The sequence below is a fragment of the Chelonia mydas genome, chromosome 8, assembly GCF_015237465.2.
Source record: "Chelonia mydas isolate rCheMyd1 chromosome 8, rCheMyd1.pri.v2, whole genome shotgun sequence".
NCBI classification, from domain to species: domain Eukaryota; kingdom Metazoa; phylum Chordata; order Testudines; family Cheloniidae; genus Chelonia; species Chelonia mydas.
Window position 1 is genome coordinate 41088252 of NC_057854.1, and position 24532 is coordinate 41112783.

The 24532-nt window shown below is 50.1% G+C and overlaps 1 protein-coding gene and 1 long non-coding RNA gene across 2 annotated transcripts in view; one reads left to right on the forward strand and one right to left on the reverse strand.

Annotated features, from left to right (window-relative positions):
• Nucleotides 1-24532, reverse strand: part of DDR2 (discoidin domain receptor tyrosine kinase 2) — a 172643-nt gene that overhangs the window by 71258 nt on the left and 76853 nt on the right. Inside the window, exons 2-3 of the mRNA XM_027818677.3 lie at nt 20540-20650; nt 1528-1630 (exon numbers count right to left, since the gene is read on the reverse strand). Coding sequence (XP_027674478.1) covers nt 1528-1630; nt 20540-20618 — 182 coding nt within the window. The 5' untranslated portion in view covers nt 20619-20650. The remainder of the gene's footprint in view (nt 1-1527; nt 1631-20539; nt 20651-24532) is intronic.
• On the forward strand, nt 646-3753 carry LOC122461374. Its single transcript, XR_006283218.1, has 2 exons — nt 646-866; nt 1455-3753. It is a non-coding gene; the product is annotated as an uncharacterized LOC122461374 (long non-coding RNA).

The following is a 24532-nucleotide window of genomic DNA, read 5'->3' on the forward strand; positions in this document are numbered from 1 at the left end:
GGTGAGCTGGAACCGGTTCGCACCAGTTCACGAGAACTGGTGCTTAAATTTAGAAGCCCTTTTAGAACCGGTTGTCCTGCGAGGGACAACCGGTTCTAAAAGGGCTTCTAAATTTAACCGGCCAAAAGTGGTGCCTTAGGTGCTGACTCCGTGGGTGCTCCGGGGCTGGAGCACCCATGGGGAAAATTTGGTGGGTGCAGAGCACCCACTGGCAGCTCCCCACCCCGCACCCGGCCCCAGCTCACCTCTGCTCCACCTCCGCCTCCTCCCCTGAACGCGCCGCCCGTTCTGCTTCTCCGCTCTCCCCCTGCCCCCAGCCAGCTTCCCGCAAATCAGCTGTTCACGAGGGAAGGGCTGAGAAGCAAGTGGTGGCTTCACGCTCAGGCCCAGGGAGGTGCAGGCGGAGCGGAGGTGAGCTGGGGAGAGGGGCGCGAGGTGGGCCGCCCGCACAGCAGCAGGTAACCCAGGGGGCGCAGGGGAACTGCTCCCCACCCCAGCTCACCTCTGCCTCCCTGGGCCTGAGCACGAAGTCGCCGCTTGCTTCTCAGCCCTTCCAGGCTTCCTGCGCGAACAGCTGATTCGCGGGAAGCGGGAGCAGGGGGTGGAGAAGCAGAGCAGGGCGGTGCATTCAGGGGAGGAGGTGGAGGTGATCTGGGGCTGGGCGCGGGGCGGGAAGCTGCCGGTGGGGGCTCTGCACCCACCAAATTTTCCCCGTGGGAGCTCTAGCCCCGGACCAACCATGGAGTCGGCGCCTAGGGCACCACTTTTCATGTGATCAGTGAGGGAAGCAGCCGCTCCTCCTAGCTATGCTACCCCGCCCCTAGAAGCCAGAGGGACCTGCTGGATGCTTCCCGGGAGCGCCCCAGGTAAGCACTGCCAAGAGTCCCCACATCGCCCCCCGGCAGGTCCCTCTGGCTCTTAGGGGCGGGGCGGGGCGGGGCGGGCACCCACTACAGTGGCCCATGAGACCCTCCTGCCCGGATCTGGGGGCAGTCAGGGGACAGAGGAGGGGGGTGGATGGGGCAGGGGTCCGGGGGGGGGATGGGACAGGCCACGATCCCCTCATGGGGTGAGGAGGGAACTGGTTGTTAAGATTTTGGAAGCTCATCACTGGCCAGCCCCACAGCTGCCATGGAACCACAGCCCTACTGCTTGCTTCTGGGAAGTGCTCTCCACCTCCCTACAGCTGCAGCAGAGCCTGCCTCGTCCTGTGCTGGGCCCAGGGTGCAGGAGCAGGGGTGGCTGGCAGAGGAGTCTGGAAGAGGGCAGCCACTGAGGTATGCTGCACACGCAGGATGACACTGGCAGAGTGAGACTCTGCAGGTGCATGAAACACGCCCCGGGCCCCAGCACAGGGTCCTGGCCCAGCAATGGCCACTCACAAAACAGGAACACTAGTGAAATCCTGCTATGGCCATTGAGAACATCAGTGACACAGCTCTCCCCTGCCATAGGTCAAGTGTGATACCACACAGCCAATCACCCCATGTGAAAGGCACACGGCTCCCTTGCATCGCTTGCCCTCACCTTCCATACTTGGCTGCTGTGGATTCAGACCACTGGCTGGAAGCGGAGATGTCCTCATCCGGGATGTGGCCGCCTGACATGCCCAGAGGATAACGGCATACAGCTGAAACGAGACATACCATTGGCTGCTCCTTCGGTTTGCTCCAGTGAGTGTGGAGAATGCTCAGTGCCTCCGAGGAACTCAGAACTGGCCCTCAGGAGAAGGTCAGGCATGGTGCAGGTAGCTCTGGACAAGCTCCCCCCACTTCATGCCAGCCCTGCTCCACCACACTACATGCTAGCTCAGCCCTGGGACCTCCCCAAAGCTATGCCAGTGCACCACAGATACCACAGTGATAGGCTTGGTATAAGAAACAGGCCCATCCGCAGATCTCTAGTAGCACCTCCTGCTCTTCTAGGCTTTGGCTTCGCACCCCACACAAATATGGGTGTCTGGTATCTGGTGTAGACCCACAGACCCCCCTGCTATGCAAACCTTGGGACCTCCACACAGCCTGGCTGATGTAGCCACTCTTGATACATCCCGGCAGCCCCTTCTCCTGCCTGTGCCCTCCACATAGCTCCAGATACACTTCTGTCCCAGCCCGCAGCACCACCTGCTACTCTAGTGCCTGGCCCCTACCCCACAGTAACATCACTGCAAATGTACCTGCCGCAGCCCCTCCTGGGCTCACACACAGATCTGCCAATGCCCCTCACCCAAACCCTGCTATCCCAGACCCAGACCCCATCAACACAGCTTGATCACTGCACCTCAGCAGGTCATGCCTGTGCACCTTCCATGCTGCCATCCTGCATGAGGGAAAGTGACTCCCCTCAGCAGGGTGGGGCAGGGAGGTAATTGACTTGTAGTTGGCAGCAGGGGTGTCTCTGGTAACCAGGAGGAGTCCCCAGGCCTGGCAGGAATCCCCAGTAGCAGCCAGTGTCACACAGAGACTGCTGCAATCCTGGAGTAAGTGTCCTGAGCTCCTCTGGGCCAAAGGACTTACCATGCCCTAACGGAGAGGTTCATGCTCACTCTAGCCTTGCTCCCTGAACAGGGGATGGTGACTGATGCCCAAGCACAGTGGAAATCAGAGGGGGTGGGCACACGTGTTCCTATTGGGGTATGTGGATTCTATTGAAAGAGTCCTAGATACCATTTGACTCTTCCACTCCCGTGGTGAAGGACACAGCTGGTCAGGCTCATTTGAGTGTCCTGGCTTCTTCCTCACATGGGCCCTGATTCCAAGAGCTACCCCACGTTGACTCAGTCCTCCACCACCTGGCCTCCATGGGACCGGCAGGGGCCCAGCCACACAGGGCTGCCTGGAGGATGAGAGCCGGAGATTGCTGTTCTCAGGGGAGGCAGAGCTCCCTCTCTGTGGAGAGTCAGTCCACACAGTGCTCTGAGGAGGCATGTGGGGGCAGCTGCAGCCTCTCACTCAGCACCGTGGAAGGGCATCTCAGCGACAGGCCAAAATGGGATGTGCCAGAGCTGTGCATGTGGCTCTCGGCTCCAGCTGCTGATGGAGGCTCCTCCTTTTGCTCACCAGACAGAGGTGGCGGGTGTGAACTGCAACCAGGAGCTACATTTCCAATGATGCATGTGGATGGATGGTTGATACCTGGGCAGCTTTGACAGCTACTAGTGCCCATGGCAGCCCAGGGCTTCATGGGGTTAGCCCCTCTCAGGGAGCCAGCCTAGGACTGTCAGGGCATATTACCTGCAACCACCAGCCCGTGATAACACAATACCATGCTTAGCAGGGTGCATTATTAACAGCAGGAATTGAACCTGGGCCCTATAGATCTTAAAGCAGGAGCCTCTAGTGCCTGAGCTAAATGACCCAGCTTTGTTTGCTAAGGCTGTAGCAGACTCATTAAACTCCATCAGTAGAGGGGGCTAGAGCCCCACAGAGCATGGTATGGGTTACAATAGTTCACAAGAACACAGTACACTGTGCTTTAAGTGACAAGAGACTTGGTCAGCATTCAAACCCAGCTGCTCACCCATGATGGGGATGGGCCTTCTGGTTCCATGGGCTAACATACGTGTTGCAGATGACTGATACGGTACTCTAGCAATAAAGAGTTAAAGGCTGGAAATATAATTGATACCAGCAGACATGGTTTCATGGAAAATAGGTTGTGTCAAACAAACGTGATATTGTTCCTGGAGCAAATTATAAATCTGTCTGATAAAGGTAACTATGATGACATAATAAACTTAGATTCTGTAATGGATGTGACTTAGTCCCAAGTGACATTTTGATTTAAGAACTGGCACTATACAAATATCAATATGGCCCATGTTAGTGGCTTCAAAACTGGCTCACTGATAGATCTCACAGTATAGTTGTTAATGGGAAACTAGAATCTAATGGGATTATTTCTAGTAGGCTCTTGCAGGGATCTGTTCTCACTCTATTCTTTTATCGATAATTGGGAAGAAAATATAAAATGACTGCTGATAAAGTTTACCAATGACACAAAGTCTAGTGTTGTGGCCTATAGCAAAGAGGACAGGCCACTGACACAGAGCGATCTGGGTAACTAGGTAAGCTTGGTGCACTGATCTTTCATCATACATCTACGAACAAAGAATGTGGCCACACTTATAGGATGGGGGACTCTATCCTGGAAAGTAGTGACTCTGGAAGTGACATAGAGGTCATGGTGGATACCACCTGAACATAAAGTCCCAGTGCAACACTGCAGCAAAGAGGACTAGCCTACTCCTGGGGTGGATAACTAGAGAAATACTGAGCAGGCAGAGAAAAGTGATGTTACCTCTTGTGATGGGGTGAGCAAACCCCACACTGGAGAACAAAGGGTTAGAGGGCAGTTCTGGGCCCAAACAACCCCATACGGAGAGAGGTAAATAGTGGTGTCCCCCAGGGGTCCGTTCTGGGATCAATCCTATTCAACATATTCATAAATGATCTGTAAAAAGGGGTAAACAGTGAGGTGGCAAACTTTGCAGATGATACAAAATTACTAAAGATAGTTAAGACCCAGGAAGACTGCAAAGTGCTACAAAAGGATCTCTCAAAACTGGGTGACTTGGCAACAAAATGGCAGATGATATTTAACGTTGATAAATGCAAAGTAATGCACATTGGAAAAGCATAATCCCAACTATACATATAAAACGATGGGGTCTAAATTAGCTGTTACCACTCAAGAAAGAGACCTTAGAGTCATTGTAGATAATTCTCTGAAAACATCCACTCAACGTGCAGAGGCAGTCAAAAAAGTGAACAGAATGCTGGGAATAATTAAGAAAGGGATAGATAATAGGACAGAAAATATCATGTTGCCTCTATATAAATCCATGGTACGCCCACATCTTGAATACTGTGTGCAGATGTGGTCGCCCCATCTCAAAAAAGATATATTTGAATTGGAAAAGGTTCAGAAAAGGGCAACAAAAATGGTTAGGGGTATGGAATGGCTTCTGTATGAGGAGAGATTAAAAAGACTGGGACTTTTCAGCTTGGAAAAGAGATGGCTAAACGGAGGTATGATTGACGTCTATAAAATCATGACTGGTGTAGAGAAAGTAGATAAGGAAGTGTTGTTTACTACTTCTCATAACACAAGAACTAGGGGTCACCAAATGAAATGAATAGGCAGCAGGTTTAAAACAAATAAAAGGAAGTATTTCTTCACACAACACACAGTCAACCTGTGAAACTCCTTGACAGAGGATGTTGTGATGTCCAAGACCATAACAGGGTTCAAAAAAGAACTAGATAAATTCATGGAGGATAGGTCCATCAATGGCTATTAGCCAGGATGGGCAGGAATGGTGTCCCTACCCTCTGTTTGCCAGAAGCTGGGAATGAGCGACAGGGGATGGATCACTTGATGATTACCTGTTCTGTTCATTCCCTCTGGGACACCTGGCACTGGCCACTGTCAGAAGACAGGGTACTGGGCTAGATGGACCTTTGGTCTGACCTAGTAGGGCCATTCTTATGTTCTTATGTTCTCATATGCAAAGCCAGCACAAAGAGGAGGTGGAGTTTAAAAGGGGAAGCACAGCAGGTCAGAAGGTCTGAGCCACAAACAAAAGGACAGATCCCACAGGATGGAGTGGTAGAAGAAAGGAGACCATCAGGGAGGAGGACAACCTAACCACTAGGCAGCACTGCTGGGGAGGGTCACCTTTCACACCTCTATATATGGCACTGGTGAGCATAGGAATTGCCATTGCGAGCCATCCAGGATCCTGTCTCTGACTGTGGCCAGTGCATCAGAGAAAGGTGCAAGAAATGTTGCAGTAGACAGTTATAGGATACTTACCAGGGAGGAAACTTCCTTCTGAGGTCCAGTAGGTAGATGATTTAAATCCCTTTAAAAACTCTTGGAGGGTCAGCAGTTCTAACTCTGATGTCACAATTCTAACTCTCATGTTCTCTTTATCTATATAAGTGGCGAATCCTTTTTCTGAACTTTGCTAAGCTCTTGGTGTCAAAATGATCGTATGGCAGAGAACACCACAGGCTAACTGCATACTGTGCCTTTTAGCAGGTTTGAATCAGCCCTGGTCCACACTAGGAGTTGAGGTCGAATTTAGCAGCATTAAATCGATTTAACCCTGCACCCGTCCACATGACGAAGCCCTTTTTTCCGACTTAAAGGGCTCTTAAAATCGATTTCCTGACTCCACCCCCGACAACGGGATTAGTGCTGAAATCAGCCTTGCTGGGTCGAATTTGGGGTACTGTGGACGCAATTAGACAGTATTGGCCTCCGGGAGCTATCCCACAGTGCTCCATTGTGACCACTCTGGACAGCATTCTCAACTCAGATGCATGGCCAGGTAGACAGGAAAAGGCCCGCAAACTTTTGAATTTCAATTTCCTGTTTGGCCAGCATGGCAAGCTGCAGGTGACCATGCAGAGCTCATCAGCAGAGGTGACCATGATGGAGTCCCAGAATCGCAAAAGAGCTCCAGCATGGACGGAACGGGAGGTATGGGATCTGATCGCTGTATGGGGAGAGGAATCCGTGCTATCAGAACTCTGTTCCAGTTTTCAGAATGCCAAAACATATGTCAAAATCTCCCAGGGCATGAAGGACAGAGGCCATAACAGGGACCCGAAGCAGTGCCACGTGAAACTTAAGGAGCTGAGGCAAGCCTACCAGAAAATCAGAGAGGCGAACGGCCGCTCCAGGTCAGAGCCCCAAACATGCCGCTTCTGTGATGAGCTGCATGCCATTTTAGGAGGTTCAGCCACCACTACCGCAGCCGTGTTGTTTGACTCCTTCAATGGAGATGGAGGCAACACGGAAGCAGGTTTTGGGGACGAGGAAGATGATGATGATGAGGTTGTAGATAGCTCACAGCAAGCAAGCGGAGAAACCATTTTTCCCGACAGCCATGAACTGTTTCTCACCCTGGACCTGGAGCCAGTACCCCCCAAGGATCACAGGTTCTTCTCCTTCCCAGAGGCTACTGAAGATTAGAAGGCAAAAAAAATGCACTCGTGATGAAATGTTCTCTGAGCTCATGCTGTCCTCCCACACTGACAGAGCACAGACGAATGCGTGGAGGCAGACAATGTCAGAGTGCAGGAAAGCACAAAATGACCGGGAGGAGAGGTGGCGGGCTGAAGAGAGTAAGTGGTGGGCTGAAGAGAGGGCTGAAGCTGAAAGGTGGCAGCAGCGTGATGAGAGGAGGCAGGATTCAATGCTGAGGCTGCTGGAGGATCAAACCAGTACACTCCAGCATATGGTTGAGCTGCAGAAAAGGCAGCAGGAGCACAGACTGCCGCTACAGCCCCTGTGTAACCAACTGCCCTCCTCCCCAAGTTCCATAGCCTCCTCACCCAGACGCCCAAGAACGCGGTGGGGGGGCCTCCGGCCACCCGGCCACTCCACCCCAGAGGATTGCCCAAGCAACAGAAGGCTGGCATTCAATAAGTTTTAAAGTTTTAAACTTTTAAAGTGCTGTGTGGCCTTGTCCTTCCCTCCTCCACCACCCCTCCTGGTGCTTCTCTCCTCCACCACCCCTCCTGGGCTACCTTGGTAGTTATCCCCCTATTTGTGTGATGAATGAATAAAGAATGCATGAATGTGAAGCAACAATGACTTTATTGCCTCTGCAAGTGATGATCGAAGGGAAGTGGGGAGGGTGGTTAGTTTACAGGGAAGTAGAGTGAACCAAGGGGTGGGGGGTTTCATCAAGGAGAAACAAACAGAACTTTCACACCGTAGCCTGTCCAGTCACGAAACTGGTTTTCAAAGCTTCTCTGATGCGCGCCCTCCTGTGCTCTTCTAACTGCCCTGGTGTCTGGCTGTGCGTAACCAGCAGCCAGGCGATTTGCCTCAACCTCCCACCCCGCCATAAATGTCTCCCCCTTACTCTCACAGATATTGTGGAGCGCACAGCAAGCAGTAATAACAGTGGGAATATTGGTTTCGCTGAGGTCTAACTGAGTCAGTAAACTGCGCCAGTGCGCTTTTAAACGTCCAAATGCACATTCTACTACCATTCTGCACTTGCTCAGCCTGTAGTTGAACAGCTCCTGACTACTGTCCAGGCTGCCTGTGTATGGCTTCATGAGCCATGGCATTAAGGGGTAGGCTGGGTCCCCAAGGATACATATAGGCATTTCAACATCCCCAGCGGTTATTTTCTGGTCTGGGAATAAAGTCCCTTCCTGCAGCTTTTGAAACAGACCAGAGTTCCTGAAGATGCGAGCGTCATGTACCTTTCCCGGCCATCCCACGTTGATGTCAGTGAAACGTCCCTTGTGATCCACCAGTGCTTGCAGCACTATTGAAAAGTAACCCTTGCGGTTTATGTACTCGCCGGCTTGGTGCTCCGGTGCCAAGATAGGGATATGGGTTCCGTCTATGGCCCCACCACAGTTAGGGAATCCCATTGCAGCAAAGCCATCCACCATGACCTGCACATTTCCCAGGGTCACTAACCTTGATATCAGCAGATCTTTGATTGTGTTGGCTACTTTCATCACAGCAGCCCCCATAGTAGATTTGCCCACTCCAAATTGATTCCCGACTGACCAGTAGCTGTGTGACGTTGCAAGCTTCCACAGAGCTATTGCCACTTGCTTCTCAACTGTGGGGGCTGCTCTCATCTTGGTATTCTTGCGCCTCAGGGCAGGGGAAAGCAAGTCACAAAGTTCCATGACAGTGCCTTTACGCATGCAAAATTTTCGCAGCCACTGGGAATCGTCCCAGACCTGCAACACTATGCGGTCCCACCAGTCCATGCTTGTTTCCCGAGCCCAGAATCGGCGTTCCACCGCATGAACCTGCCCCATTAGCACCATGATGCCCACATTGCCAGGGCCCGTGCTTTGAGAGAAGCCTGTGTCCATGTCCTCATCACTCACGTGACCGCGCTGACATCGCCTACTCGCCCGGTATCGCTTTGCCAAGTTCTGGTGCCGCATATACTGCTGGATAATGCGTGTGGTGTTTAATGTGCTCCTAATTGCCAAAGTGATCTGAGCGGGCTCCATGCTTGCCGTGGTATGGCGTCTGCACAGAAAAAAGGCGTAGAACGATTGTCTGCCATTGCTCTGACGGAGGGAGGGGCAACTGACGACATGGCTTACAGGGTTGGCTTACAGGAAATTAAAATCAACAAAGGGGTGGCTTTACATCAAGGAGTATTTCAGGCAGGAAATTTCAGGCATTTCAAGGAGGGCTCCAATAAGAAATGGTGCACCTAAGTAATTGTTCTTATTGGAACAAGCAGGTTGGTCTGGCCTCTGATTGATACATGGCTAGATTTACCTCGCTGCACCTTCTCTGTGAGTGACTGCAGTGTGACCTAGAGGAATGAGTCCCCTAGACGGGGGGGGGGAGCAAATGAGTACAAAACAAATCTGGTCTATTTCTTGTTTTGATCCACTCCATCTATCTTTTACATCTTTGGCTGGCAGCAGACGGTGCAGAAGGACTGCACGCCATCCACATCTCATGGCTGCTCGGCAGAAGATGGTACAATAGGACTGCTAGCCATCCTCATCTCTTGCCTGCCCGGCAGAAGATGGTACAATAGGACTGCTAGCAATCCGTATCGCCTGCCTGCTCACCATAAGATGGTTCAATAGCACTGACTGCAGGACTAAAGAGAATGACCTGGTCAAGTCACTTCTAATGTAGTCCCTGCACCCATGTCTGCACAGGCACTCCTGGCCGACGTGGCTAGGAGCACCTCGGACATGACGATGACGGCTACCAGTCCTACTGTACCATCTGCTGCCACAAGGCAACGGGTTGCTGCTGCTGTGTAGCAATGCAGTACCACGTCTGCCAGCACCCAGGAGACATACGGAGACGGTTACCTGAGCGGGCTCCATGCTTGCCATGGTATGGCGTCTGCACAGGTAACTCAAGAAAAAAGGTGCGAAATGATTGTCCGCTGCTGCTTTCACGGAGGGAGGGAGGGAACAGGGGCCTGATGATATGTACCCAGAACCACCCGCGACAATGTTTTAGCCCCATCAGGCATTGGGATCTCAACCCAGAATTGCAATGGTCAGCGGAGACTGCAGGAACTGTGGGATAGCTACCCACAGTGCAACACTCCGGAAGTCAACGCTTGCCTCGGTACTGTGGAAGCACTCTGCCGAGTTAATGCACTTAATGCACTTAGAGCATTTTCTGTGGGGACACACACACTCGAATATATAAAAACGATTTCTAAAAAACTGACTGCTATAAATTCGACCTAATTTCGTAGTGTAGACATACCCTTAGACTTGAATAGAGACTGGGAGTGGATGGGTCATTACACAAAGTAAAATTATTTCCCCATGTTTATTCCCCACCCCCACTCCCCACTGTTCCTCACACGTTCTTGTCAACTGCTGGAAATGGCCCACCTTGATTATCACTACAAAAGGTCCCCCCCCCCCCCCCCGGCTATCCTGCTGGTAATAGCTCACCTTAAGTAATCACTCTTGTTACAGTGTGTATGGTAACTCCCATTGTTTCATGTTCTCTATGTATATAAATCTCCCCACTGTATTTCCCACTGAATGTATCCGATGAAGTGAGCTGTAGCTCACGAAAGCTTATGCTCAAATCAATTTGTTAGTCTCTAAGGTGCCACAAGTACTCCTTTTCTTTTTGCAAATACAGACTAACACGGCTGCTACTCTGAAACCTGAGTGATATCAAAGCATTACAGTATCTTCTGTATTATTATCCCTCCCATTCCTTACACAGCCAAACTTTTGGTTTCCCCTTTTGAGCAGAGAGCTGTTGTAATAATTGGACCTATACATTTACCCTCACTATGAGCTCACTGGTAGAGAGTGAGTTATTGTTGCCAACCCTCCAGGATTGTCCTGGAGCCTCCAGGAATTAAAATTTAATCTTTAATTGAAGATTAAGTCATACAATGAAACCTCCAAGAATACGACCAATGAAAGTTGGCAACCCTAGAGCGAGTGTAAGGTTATTGTGATAGTTTATGAACTAGAACAACAAATGTTGATAGAAAAGGTGTGAAGGGGAGACAGCGTGACTGAGTCCAAACAGAAAGGCCTCCTAGCCCAGCTCAAGGACTGTGTTAAGATCATGCCTGGTAAACAAGAAAAATGTGGGTCTGGAAATTAATTAACCAAAGTTGGTGTGTTGAATATTAGTCTTAATTGGTGGCTGAAATAACGGTGGCTGTTACACCCACCACTGCCTTTGGGGTCCTTACAAAGAGACTTTGTGGAGACAAACTGGCTACTGGAGTGAGCTTCACCATCATGGCTGCCACCCCCACCATCTCCTGGGCCCCAGATCTTTGTCATCCTGACCCAAACTGGAGTCCTGACCAGACCGGGCCAGAGAGAGGAACCCAGATGACATTGCCACCCCTACCAGCTCCAGCTGAATCCCAACCACCAGCTGGCATGTGAAACTTTCACTCCTCCCTGCTCCATTGTGCCCGTTTCCTTCCCTACCTTATTTCTCCTCTTTCCTATCTCTCTCCTTTTGCCTCTGTCTAATAAGAGTCTGACTTGGCTGGCCAAGACTGCCAGAAGCTGGGACTGGATGACAGGGGATGGATCACTTGATGATTACCTGTTTTGTTCATTCCCTCTGGGGCACCTGGTATTGGCCATTGTCGGAAGACAGGATATTGGACTAGATGGTCCTTTGGTCTGACCCAGTATGGCTATTCTTATATTTTGCAACACTGCTGTGAGCCTGTGACCATACAGAGGCAACTAAAAGCAGAGCCCTAAACAGCCTAGCGCTGGTATAAGTTTGCCAGGTCTTGGAGTGGCTGATAAGTCCATGTGCTGGGTCTGTGTTTTTCCAGCAGTGAGGCTGCAAGTGAGAGTCAGCACCAGAAGCTTCATTTTCTATCTTTTCTGTTCTTTTCTCTCCCCTTCTGTGTGTGTTTATTTCATTTTGTCTTGTAAGAAACAGATCCAATTTTAACAATAGTTCGAGCCCATTTCAACTAACTTCTTCCCTTTTCCCCAAAAAGAACAATTATCATTTTAACTCGACCTAAGAGAATGTCAAACAAGGGGATATTTCCTTTAAAAACCCTTTTCTGCTAATGGGAAAGGGAACAAGGGCTGTTGTTAAAATGAAAGCCTTAATTAATTTGAAATGTAAAGTATTAAATAACTTTTCCTTCTTTTCTGTTTCTTAATAACAGGTTTAAAGGGACGTTTAATGGTGTTTGTGCCATGGTACTAAGCTGAGGTCTCTGCACACCAAACCCCAAACCTTGTTTAAAACTGTTTAATGTTGGATGGTTAGTCCTGTTAACACTATTTGGCCGTGTATCTTTCCGTCTAAATTCATGCAACAGGTCTTCATTGAGTGATCCCAATGATACCCAGGTGAGATCAATAACTGGATCCTGGGCCCTGTTTTAGCAGCCATACTTGAAAAAGGATGTTGAAAAATTGGAGAGGGTTCAGAGAAGCACCACAAGAATTATTTGAGATCTGGAAAACCCACCTCACAGTGAGAGGCTAAAGAAGCTCATTGAACAGGAATTAAAAGCAACTTGATCACAGTCTAGAGCAGACATCCATATACAGGGAGGAGATTTCTGAGAGCAGAGGGCTCTTCAATTTAGCAGACAAAGGCAGAACAAGATCCAGTGGCTGGAAGCAGAAATCAGCAGAGTTCATTCTGGAAATATGGTGCAGATTTTTAACAGTGAGGCTAATTCACCACTGGAACAAATTCCCCAGACGTGTGATGAATCCCCCTCACTCAAAGGGTAGGTAGGTTTTTCCAAAAGTATCTGAGTAATCACTTGCAATTTCTGAGTAAAGACCGGATACCTTAGGATCAGCTCTAGCTCCACTATCAACTTTTTGGGCTGACTACAGGAATCCCGGGGAGGGTCTCTGGCCTGTGCTATGCAGGTCAGACTCGAGGATTGCAGTGCTCCTTTATGGCGTTAAAAGCTATACACTTCTAGACTCTTGATCTGAATCAAGCCCAGGCCCATGACAAAGGCCGCTCCCATCAGATGGTCATTCAGTGGCTAGTGTGAAATGAACAGAGGGGGCAGGGTCTAATTCCCCTTCCTATTGGGACAGGCATCCACAAGCACACCATTGCAGCCAGTGCTATCAGGAAAGAAGACAATGACTGAACTGGCCATGAAGTACTCGTCACTCCTTGAGGTGTAGTTTGTGTGAGTGAGAGAGAGCATGGGTAAACTGGTGCTGCTCCTGTCATGGATACACAGGCGTTTTCAGTCTCTGCGCCTCTCGCTCCAGCATGGTTTACCAGGGAGAAATTCACTTGGAAAAGGGAACTTGTTCCTTTTGCTTTAATGGACTCTGCGTTTCTTTCCCACCTGCCCTAAAGAAACACAGGATAAAACCAGGCCAAGCAAGCAGCCTCCCGCATCCCCTCCCACCACAGCATTCAGTTCAAACCACCATAAACCTGCAGCAGGCAGCACCTTCAGGCTTCCCACAAAGCAGCTGATTAGTTTCCTCTCGCTTCCTTCCACAGGCTGATTCCCCCTCAGTCTGGGAGTGGAAAAGTACCCAGTGCCGCGGCCATGGCTGTGGCTTGGCCCTCGCTGTAGCCCATGTGCAGCAGCAGCTACAACACAATTTCCCAAGAGCTATTTGTCATGCCTAGCTGCCAAGCCAGCTCCTGAAAGAGTGGCTTGTTCCCTGCTGTTTACTGTCTCACCACTGGCTCCAGCCGACTAAGCTCCATCCAAGTAAACACACACACACAGGCCAAAGCCAGAGGCAAGGATGCAGCAAATGGGCCAAAGTGGCCCACATACTCCTACCACACAGCGAGCAGCTACCCCCATCTGGGGCCTGCAGGGACTACAAATTCCAGCATGCCGTGCTCCACCTGGAGCCAAGGGACCATTTACAATCCCAGGACCTCTCCAGAGGAGGGAAAACACTGAGAGGCCCAGAAGCAGGTGAACCAGTTTTTTGCTGATTTTAGCTAGTGCATTCAAAGCAAAGTGTTGTGGGCTGTGCAGAGAAAAGCTATGTGTTGGTATATGGGTTATACATGCCCTGCATTCCAAAAGGAGACAACCAGGTGTTCTTCTGCAGCCTTGCCAACCCCAGATATTCAAAAATCCTCCAAAAGTCTTGAGATTTTAAAACATAAGAATGAATGTTGCAGTATCTCTTTGCCTTCCAGTCTTTGAGCCGTTAGCTAACACTCGGGTCTTGATTTCCACCTTTTCTCCACAACCTAGGGTTGCCAGGTGTCTGGTTTTCTTCCAGTTAAAAGTCTGGTCAGTAGTGCTGTGGGTCTAAGACAGGTTAGTCCCTACCTGTCCTGGCTACGTGCTGCACCCCAGAAGTGGCCGGCAGCAGGTCCGGCTTCTGGCAGGGGGACCACGGGGCTCCGTGCACTGTCCCCACCCTGAGCACTGGCTCTGCACTCCCATTGGCTGGGAATAGCAGCTAATTTGAGCTGTGGGGGAGGTGCCTATGGGACAAGAGAGCACACAGAGCCTCATGGACCCCCCTGCCTAGGAGCCAGAACTGCTGGCCGCTTCTGGGGAGCAACTGACCAGGAGCCACCCAAGGTAAGCCAGCACCCCAATCCCGAGCCCCAACCCCCTGCTCTGGCCCTGAGCCCCCCCACAACCCAGAGCCCCCTCCTGCATTCCAAACCCCTCATCCCTGGCCTCACCTCAGAGCCTGCACCCCCAGCCAGAGCCCTCACCCTCTCCCACACTCCAACTCCCTGTCCAAGCCCAGAGCCCCCTCTTGCACCCTGAACCCCTCATCTGTGGTCCCACCTGAAGCCTGCACCCCCAGTTAGAGACTTCACCCCCTCCTGCACCCCAGCCCCCTGCTGCAGTCCAGTGAAAGTGAGTGAGGGTCGGGGAGAGCAAGCCACCAAGGGAGGAGAAATGTAGCGAGCAGGGTCAGGGCCTCGGGGAAGGGGCAGGGCTAAGGTGTTCAATTTTGTGCGATTAGAAAGTTGGCAATCCTACCACAACCATGAGGGATAGAAACTTAATTTTGCTAATGAAAGCTGAGATTCTCACCGAATGTCCTGAGTCCAGGAGCTGGGATCTTAAAGGAAAACACCAAATATGGCAAGACTTGTGATAAATGGTCTGACCTGGCAGCACTGTGTATGTGCCCTGTGTCCAATGGGGGTCCCCAGTAGAGTCCTATGTGGGGAGAAAGGTTTAGAAGAGGGCTTAGTTTGCAAGATAACCTGTTCTGCATGGCACCGGTAGTAGAGGGCACCTCTGTGCAGCAGGGACCTGCACCCAGAGGCATGCTCCATTAGGGATTCTCAGACATCCTCATACTGGGGACGATGCCTTCAAAGAAAGACCATTCTGTGAGTACCTCTACTCCCTATCTAGCCCCACAGTCTCCTTGGACAGCAGCAGTCTTTGTTCAGTATTAAGACAAGACAAACCAGTGTGAGTGTGGTACATGGGGGGTGCTCTAAGGTCACCCCACTTGGGATCTGAGCTCTTGATCTCTCCTCCTTGGTGCACAACTTTTATCTTATTGATCCTCTCTCCCTTCCTTGCCTGGCCTGCTCCTGGCTCCAGGCAGCTCCGTCTGCACTGTAGTTCTGCTCTTTGGGTGCTTGCTCCTCCTCCTGGTTTTGTGACATCTGATGCAAAGCAGCCACACAGGGCACAGAAAGAGGTTTGGCTTTAGTTTAGCTGATGAAAAACACCCATGGGAACCCTGCCAGGCTCCTGGGCTGGACTACATGCAGCAGGAGGCAGGACTGCCTAATGGCTTACAGCCCCAGCAGTGAGCAGGAGTCAGCTGCAGCTTGTGGAGTTGGGCTGGAGACCCACTGATGTGGGGGAGCTGGGGGCCTTGGAATTGCAGAGACAGACAGACAATGAAGCTGGCCTCCGGGGTCTGGATATCAGTCTGTTATAGGCACATTGGAAGGCTTGGTAGCATTCTGTCTTGGGGGCATTATTCTACAGCCCATGAGTACTGTATCTGAGAAAGAGCCTGCCATGTCAAATCAATAGCAAGAGTGGAGTCTCCAGTAAACCCCCATGGCATCTCTGTCTCTGCTCCCTGTCCAGCCATGCGCTGGAACACTGGGTATAGCTAGAGTTGCCAGGTGTCTGGTTTTCGACCGGAACACCTGGTCAAAAAGATACCCTGGCGAAAAGGGACCCATTAAAAGTCTGGTTGGTGGTGCAGCGGGGGCCTGGGACTAAGGCAGGCTCCCTGCCTGCCCTAGCTCCCCGTGGCTCCTGGAAGCGGCCACCAGGTACCTGCAGCCCCTAGACACATGGGCAGCCAGGAAGGCTCCACGCACTGCCCCCGCTCCAAGGGCCGGCTCCGCAGCTCCCATTGGCCGGGAACCACGACCAATGGGAGCTGTGGGGGCGGCACCTGCAAGCACAAGGGCAGCGTGCTGAGCTTACCTGTCCGCCCAGGGCTGCAGGGGCTGCAGGGACCTGGCGGCCCACTTCCTGGGGGCCACCGCAGTAAGTGCTGCCGGGACCCTGCACACCAAACCCCGTCCTGCACCCCAACCCCCAGACCCAGCCCAGAGTTCCCTCCCACACCCGAACTCCCTCCTGGAGCCCTCACCTCCCCCCAGCACCGCAACCTTCTGCCCCAACCTGAAGCCCCTTCCTTCACCCCAAAACCCTCATCCCCAGCCCCACCCCAGAGCCTGGACCCCCAGCCGGAGCCCTCACTAGTGGCAAACGCAGCTCCCCAGTGTCCTGTCTTCACCCTCAGCAACCAGCGAGATGTCAGACTGGCAATGATGCCGACGGGCACCACAGCACAAACTGCTCTCGCTCCCACCTGAGCCACCACCTTACAGTGTTGCGTTCTGGGCTTTTTCACCTCCTACCTTCTGCCCATGGCGTCCTCTGCAACTTGGTCAGCTAACCTGCTTGCCTCCTATCTCATCTTCCCCTCTGACCTCCTGCTGCCCATAGGCAGGTCAGGGTAGCTTGCTAACTGGACAGCTGAAGACATCGCCTCCCCTCCCCTGGGATGGGATGTTCTTCCCCGACAGCTCTGCCAGCCGCAGGACTGGAAGCTGAATGCAGAGCTCACCTAGACTAAACCAATCCGTGCCCAATGAGCCACATCTCCCTCTAACACTGGGCTCCAGACTGGCCAGCGTCTAATGCAAGTCAGCACCAGCCCATTGAGCAAAGGTGCAGTGCAGACCAAGTTGCCCAGGTCTCCAGCCACATGACCTGTTCTCCCCAGCCCGTCACCAACCTGATCGTGGTCATGGGCTAAAGTCCATAATTCACTTACATTTTGCTGTATTTGAACATTAGACTCTGATGCCCTTTGCCCCTACACTACGCTGTCCCAGCAATGGCCCACGGGTCATCTGAGTTCCAGCCTACACCAGCAGGGAAGACATATGGACTGGCTCTCCTCTTACAGTGGTTTTGCACCAGTGAATCGCCATGAGCTTCAATGGAAATGGAAGAAATGGACTGTGATTCAGTCTGACCCAGGGCTGTTTCACCTTGATACACTGTATTTCTATACTGTAAGATATTGCAATCCAAACGATCCCAACACAAACACTTTGCAGAACTCATTACTCACCACTGAAATACAGCCACTGCTGGGGTGGGAGGGAGCAGCTGGTTTACAGCACACAGCAATGCCACATGACTAACCACTTTTGAAAGGAAGTGAAAATGCATCAATTCCGGGGCCAGTGTGATCATCCAGTCTGATCTCCCGTATGGCACGGACCAGAGAAATTCCTCAAAACAATTCGTAGAGCAGAGCTTTAGAAAAACACCCAATCTTGATTTAAACATTTTCAGTGACGGAGAATCCACCATGACCCTTGGTAAGTTGTTCCAATGGTTAGTTACTCTCACTGGTAAAGATTTTCACCTTATTTCCAGTCTGAATTTGTCTAGCTTCAGCTTCCAGCCATAGGCTCATGTTTTACCTTCCTCTGCTAGACTGACAGCCCAGGATTAAACATTTGTTCTCTATAGAGCAGTGGTCCCCAAACTTTTGAGGGTTCCACCCCCCCTTATTACTGTCCATGCCCCACCACCCCCAACCTGCTGGGGCCAGGAACAGGGCCCCAGCTCCAGGGAGAGGGGAGGGGATGCAGACTGGAGTAAGGGGCAGAGGCTGGGGCCACAGGTGGGGGTAGGTCTGTGGCCGGAAGTGGGCCACAGCCAGGGGCCAAGGCTGAGGGCACGGGTGGTAGCAGAGCCGCAGCTGGGCTGCCATGTGGGGCAACAGCCGGGCCTGCAGCCTGGGGTAGCTCCGCTCCCAGCCTCAGCCCCAGGCTGGGAACAGAGCTGCGGCCGAGGCTGGAAGCTGGGACGGGGACGCAGCTGGGGGTGGGACTGGAGCAAAGCTGGGGGCGGGGAGGGACTGGGTGGCACTCCCTGCCCCCCATGGGGGCTGGTCCGGCCCTGCTGTGCACCCTTGGACGTTCGTCCATGCCCCCCTAGGGGATGCGCCCACAGTTTGGGGACCTTGGCTATAGGGGCAGAGGGAATTTTGCACGGCATAATCTAATTAGTGTGTCCTGGTCTAAATGCCCAGGCTGATCTCTATAATACTTTTGATGACCACAGGGGACTACAGATCATCAGTGTCACGTCTCGTCCAAAAGACAGCAAGCAGCACAGCTGGCCCCTAGCAGCATGTCCAGTAAAGAGCAGCATCTGCTGAATCACCAGAACCATTTCTAGTAGCCCCTGAGTTCTCCTTGGAGGTTTTCCGTCCAAATACTGACCAAACCTGAACCTGTTTAACTTGTGATAGCAGAGCAGATCACAGCTTCAAGGGCTACAACCGCAGACCACACTGAAAGCCAGTAGGAAGCCCTTGTAGGGTTGTTCCTTTGGGATCTGCTCAGCTACTTTGGCTCCAGTCCAGTACAATGACTGTCCAGGCCAGACAAGGCCAAACCTATGTCTGATAGAAGTCTTCCAGTGAAACGGGATCGACTCCTTTGGAATCAGTATGATGTTGTGCATAGTCCATGGGGAAATCCAGCAAATTTTTCCTTCCTGATGGCCCTGGGCCTTGAACTGATTGGGTCACAGTGGAAACCAACTGTAACCCCTTGATATGTACCAGTTCCTCTGCCACGGCCAAAGGGTCTAGAGATTCTGCTTCCATGAATGCACCAAGGGGTTGAGCATGTGGAGAAATCACTTTTTGATGTTCTTTTCTTGCTTGTACCAATTTTTAAAAAAGACTTCAAAAGCCTCTGGCTCTGCATAGGGCCCAGGCATCTGTCAGAGATTTTATAAAGCAAGTCTTAGTTTGCTACAGCTACGGATGGCCAAAAAAAGCACCTCGGACCAGGAAAAAAAAATAATTCCCAGTACAATTTTCCTTGCTCTCATCAAACTCAAAATAAAACTGGACCAATTGGGAACAAAACATAGAAAGGCCTCCACTCAAAGGCCCAGGCTTCACATGAAACCACAGATAATCACAAGTCAAACATGCTCAGTGAGATCAATCTCCTCCCCATGCATGCACAGATCTAACACCCCTCAGGAACAAGTGTCCCTACTTAGGAGAGCCAGGACTCTGCATTGGCAGAGCTGCAGGAGGGCCCAGGGGATTCTGCAGTTCAGGGTGGATGTACTTTGGCACTAGAGTAGCACTGGATTAAAATAGCAGGCCCTTTGCAAGCTACAACCAAGGTACCCTTGCTGAACTGTTGAAGAGGCAACACTGGAATAGCTGAAACTCATCAAGGACTGTGTAACTGTGGGTCACAGCTGAAGTACATGAGGCAGTATAGTCTAGGGGTAGAGCAGTGCACTGGGACTCAGGAGACCTGGGTTCTAGTCCCAGCTCTACCCCTGGCCTACTGGGTGACCCTGGGCAAATCACTGCCCTGCTCTATACCTCCATTTCTCCATCTGTCAAATGGGATGAGTGAATGATACTTACTCCATTTGTAAAGCACTTTGAGAGCTACTGATGACAAGAGCTAGGTGTAATTGTTGTTATCACAGTGGGTTGCAGGGCAGGACCAAGATGCACTGGGTCCTGTCTCTGACTGGCTATTGGCATCAGGCCCCTCCCTTTCAGGAACACTAAGCACTCCTCACATTCCAGAGAGGAAAACCCTAGAAAGCTACTTGCTAAGTGTCCTGGTGGAAGAGGGGCTGAAATCCTGACCCCACTGTAGTCAATGGGGGCTTTGCCATTGTCCTCAGTGGGGCCATGGTTGTAAGACTGGCTGGGAAGAACAATCTTATAATCACTAGGGCCAGGAACACAGTGTTGGGGGATGACGGGAGACAGCAGTACTGTGAGATTAAAGGGTTACACCAGGCTTTAACAAAGCCACTGTAAACCAGCACAGCCCATCCCCATTCTGGGCAGGTGTTGATGCAGAGTTTCAAAAAGACACTTTCATTCTCTCTGTATTTGAAAAGTCTGAGTTCCTGGAAACGGGGTGACCCGTCTGTTATGGAGGAAGAAAATTAATGAGCCTTGGCCTCCGGCTGGCAGGAGCACAGCCAATTAAAATAACATCTGGGGCAGCTGCTTTGCTGGAATTGCAACAGGCTGGCCTTCATTTTGCTTACCTGGATTAACCTGAGCTTTGGCAGCACTTGGGATGTGGAGCAGCAGCAGTAGGAGGGGCATCCTGGGAGCGGAGATCATCACGGCAGGTTACTTCAGCCCCAGAGCAGCAGCTGAATGGGGAGATAAAAGAAGCGGTAGAAGACATTAGCAGGACAGCGGGAGTATGAAATTGTCACTGCTGTGAAGGAGCAGTACTGTGCAGCTCAATGTACATGGAGCAGAGATGCATGGGAGAGGCCCAGATGCAGTCTGAACATCTCCAAGACTTAGAGGATTCTGATCCAGGGTTCTGGCCCTTGTCCGGTATAGTGGAGCACTCATCCTCCATTTCTCCCCCGCTGCCAGCCCTGTCTCCTTGCTCACGTCTCCTGCCAACTACCAGTTGCTCCCTTGATTTCTGCTTCCAATCAGGGCTGCCTACCCCTGGGTTCCTCCCATAAGGCAGCAGGAGATAAATCAACATTTTCCTATCTATACATGGAGTTTCTAGAGTCCGCCCCTCAGCTTCATCCCTGGTCTGAGCCAGGGAGCAGCTCCTATGCATGTGATTGGCCCATCTGTTTCCATCAGTCATAAAGCATGTCCTTTCCCACTTTGGCTGTTGCAGAAGCTACGAGTTCTGCCATAGGATATTCTGCCAGAAAACCTGTGTGATGCTGGCAGACCAGGTGTCAGCTCATACCAAGGCCCCCAGGCCTCACTGAACACTGACAAATGCATAGCTGGAAACCAGTCTGGCTCACTGTGTGTTAGCATGGTTAAAAAAGATGTTAAATTGATAAGAATGTGTTTAGACCTTATGAAATGCTTGTAGGATGCTGCATGTATTGATCTCACTTACAACATCTGTAGCTCATGGTATACAATGCTATTGAGTGTTTGCATGTAAACCACTATAATTGTGTAATTCACCAAACAGAAAAGAAGCATTAATTAGTGTGCAGGGCCAGCACTTCACAAGACGGCCCACTGAAACCAAATGAGCCACTGAGAAACATCAAAGGACAAAGACACACACCCATGGAGAAGAGACAGACATGGACACTTGTTCCATCAGTTTGAACTCTGAGGGAATGGAATAAAATTCCCTGACCTGGAGGCACTGTATTGGTGTGCTGCCTGGAATTTGGAGGGGCAATATTTCTAAGCATAAGCAAGGGATCCCCAAGCTGCTTAGCTTAGGTTAGCCCTAAAGGACATACAGACCCTGCACATCACAGCAGCTTCCATTACCTTTTGCAATCTAAAACTGTAACTCATTTGTGTGTGTGTGTGTGTTTACCTGCTTTAAACTTGTAAATAACTCTAATTTCTTTTTCCTAGTTAATAAATCTTTAGATAGTTTATTACAGGATTGTCTTTGGTAAGAGATCTAAGGTGCAATCGACCTGGGATAAGTGACGAGTTCTTTGAGACTGGGAGTAACCTGAATATTGCTGTGATTTTTTTTGATGTAAAGGACCATCTATCACAAAGGGAAGTTTGCCTGGCAGGCAAGATAGACTGGAGTGCCCAAAGGGGATGTCTGTGACTCCATGTTAAGGCTGTTATAAGGCTTGAAGAGTTCACACTTGTTACTTGGTTAGTGAAATCTAATTATAGTACACACAACCAGTTGTTTGTGCCCTGTTCCTTGACAGTCTGCCCTGAGGAAAATAAGAAAAGCCAAAAAGAAGTTTGAAGAACAGCTAGCCAAAAACTCAAAAGGTAATAACAAAATGTTTTTTAAGTTCATCAGAAGCAGGAAGCCTGCTAAACAACCAGTGGGCCCCCTGGATGATAGAGATACAAAAGGAGCACTTAAATACGATAAAGTCATCACAGAGAAACTAAATGAATTCTTTGCTTCAGTCTTCACGGCTGAGGATGTTAGGGAAATTCCCAAACCTGAGTCGTCTTTTGTAGGTGACAAATCTGAGGAATTGTCACAGATTGAAGTGTGACTAGAGGAGCTTTTGGAATTAATTGAGAAACTTAGCAGTAACAAGTCACCAGGACCAGATGGCATTCACCCAAGAGTTCTGAAAGAACTCAAATGTGAAATTGTGGAACTATTAACTATGGTTTGTAACCTGTCATTTAAATCAGATACTGTACCCAATGACTGGAAGATAGCTAAGGTAACGCCAATATTTAAGAAGGGCTCTAGAGGTGATCTTGGCAATTACAGACCTGTAAGTCTAATGTCAGTACCGGGCAAATTAGTTGAAACAATAGTAAACAATAGTAAAGAAGAAGAGTACTTGTGGCACCTTAGAGACTAACAAATTTATTTGAGCATAAGCTTTCATGAGCTACAGCTCACTTCATCGGATGTATTCAGTGGCAAATTGTCAGATACGTAGAAGAACATAAATTGTTGTGCAAAAGTCACCATGGTTTCTGACAAGGGAGATCATGTCTTACTAATCTATTAGAGTTCTTTGAGGGGGGTCAACAAACATGTGGACAAGGGGGATCCAGTGGACATAGTGTACTTAGATTTCCGGAAAGCCTTGGACAAGGTCCCTCACCAAAGGCTCTTATGTAAATTAAGTTGTCATGGGATAAGAGGGAAGATCTTTTCATGGACTGAGAACTGATTAAAAGACAGGGAACAAAGTGTAGGAATAAATGGTAAATTTTCAGAATGGAGAGGGGTAACTAGTGGTGTTCCCCAAGGGTCAGTCCTAGGACCAATCCTATTCAACTTATTCATAAATGAACTGGAGAAAGGTGTAAACAGTGAGGTTGCAAAGTTTGCAGATGATACTAAACTGCTGAAGATAGTCAAGACCAAAGCAGACTGTGAAGAACTTCAAAAAGATCTCACAAAACGAAGTGATTGGGCAACAAAATGGCAAATGAAATTTAATATGGTTAAATGTAAAATAATGCACTTTGGAAAAAATAACCCCAACTGTACACACAATATGATGGGGGCTAATTTAGCTACAACTAATCAGGAGAAAGATCTTGGCGTCATCATGGATAGTTCTCTGAAGACGTCCACACAGTGTGCAGCGGCAGTCAAAAAAGCAAACTGGATGTTAGGAATCATTTAAAAAAGGGATAGAGAATAAGACAGAGAATATCTTATTGCCCTTATATAAATCCCTGGTACACCCACACTTTGAATACTGCGTACAGATGTGGTCCCCTCATCTCAAAAAAGATATACTGGCATTAGAAAAGGTTCAGAAAAGGGCAACTAAAATGATTAGGGGTTTGGAACAGGACCCATATGAGGAGACATTAAAGAGTCTAGGACTTTTCAGCTTGGAAAAGAGGAGACTAAGGGGGGATATGATAGAGGTATATAAAATCATGAGTGGTGTGGAGAAAGTGAATAAGGAAAAGTTATTTACTTGTTCCCATAATATAAGAACTAGGGGTCACCAAATGAAATTAATGGGTAGCAGGTTTAAAACAAATAAAAGGACGTTCTTCTTCATAGAATCATAGGGCATCTAGTCCAACGCCCTGCTCAAAGCAGGACCAATCCCCAATTTTTACCCTAGATCCCTAAATGGCACCCTCAAGGATTGAACTCACAACCCTGGGTTTAGCAGGCTAATGCTCAAACCACTGAACTATGCCTCCTCACTCAGCACACAGTCAACCTGTGGAAGTCCTTGCCTGAGGAGCTTGTGAAGGCTAGGACTATAACAGGGTTTAAAAGAGAACTGGATAAATTCATGGAGGTTAAGTCTATTAATGGCTATTAGCCAGGATGGGTAAGGAATGGTGTCCCTAGCCTCTGTTTGTCAGAGGGTGGAGATGGATGGCAGGAGGGAGATCACTAGATCATTACCTGTTAGGTTCATTCCCTCTGGGGCACCTGGCATTGGCCACTGTCGGTAGACAGGATACTGGGCTGGATGGACCTTTGGTCTGACCCAGTATGGCCATTCTTATGTTCTTATGAGATTGGCACTCACACTAGTGAGTTACTCTAGACAGCTTGACAACGTGGCTTAACTTTTAAACAACATTTAACCCCTGGAATCCCC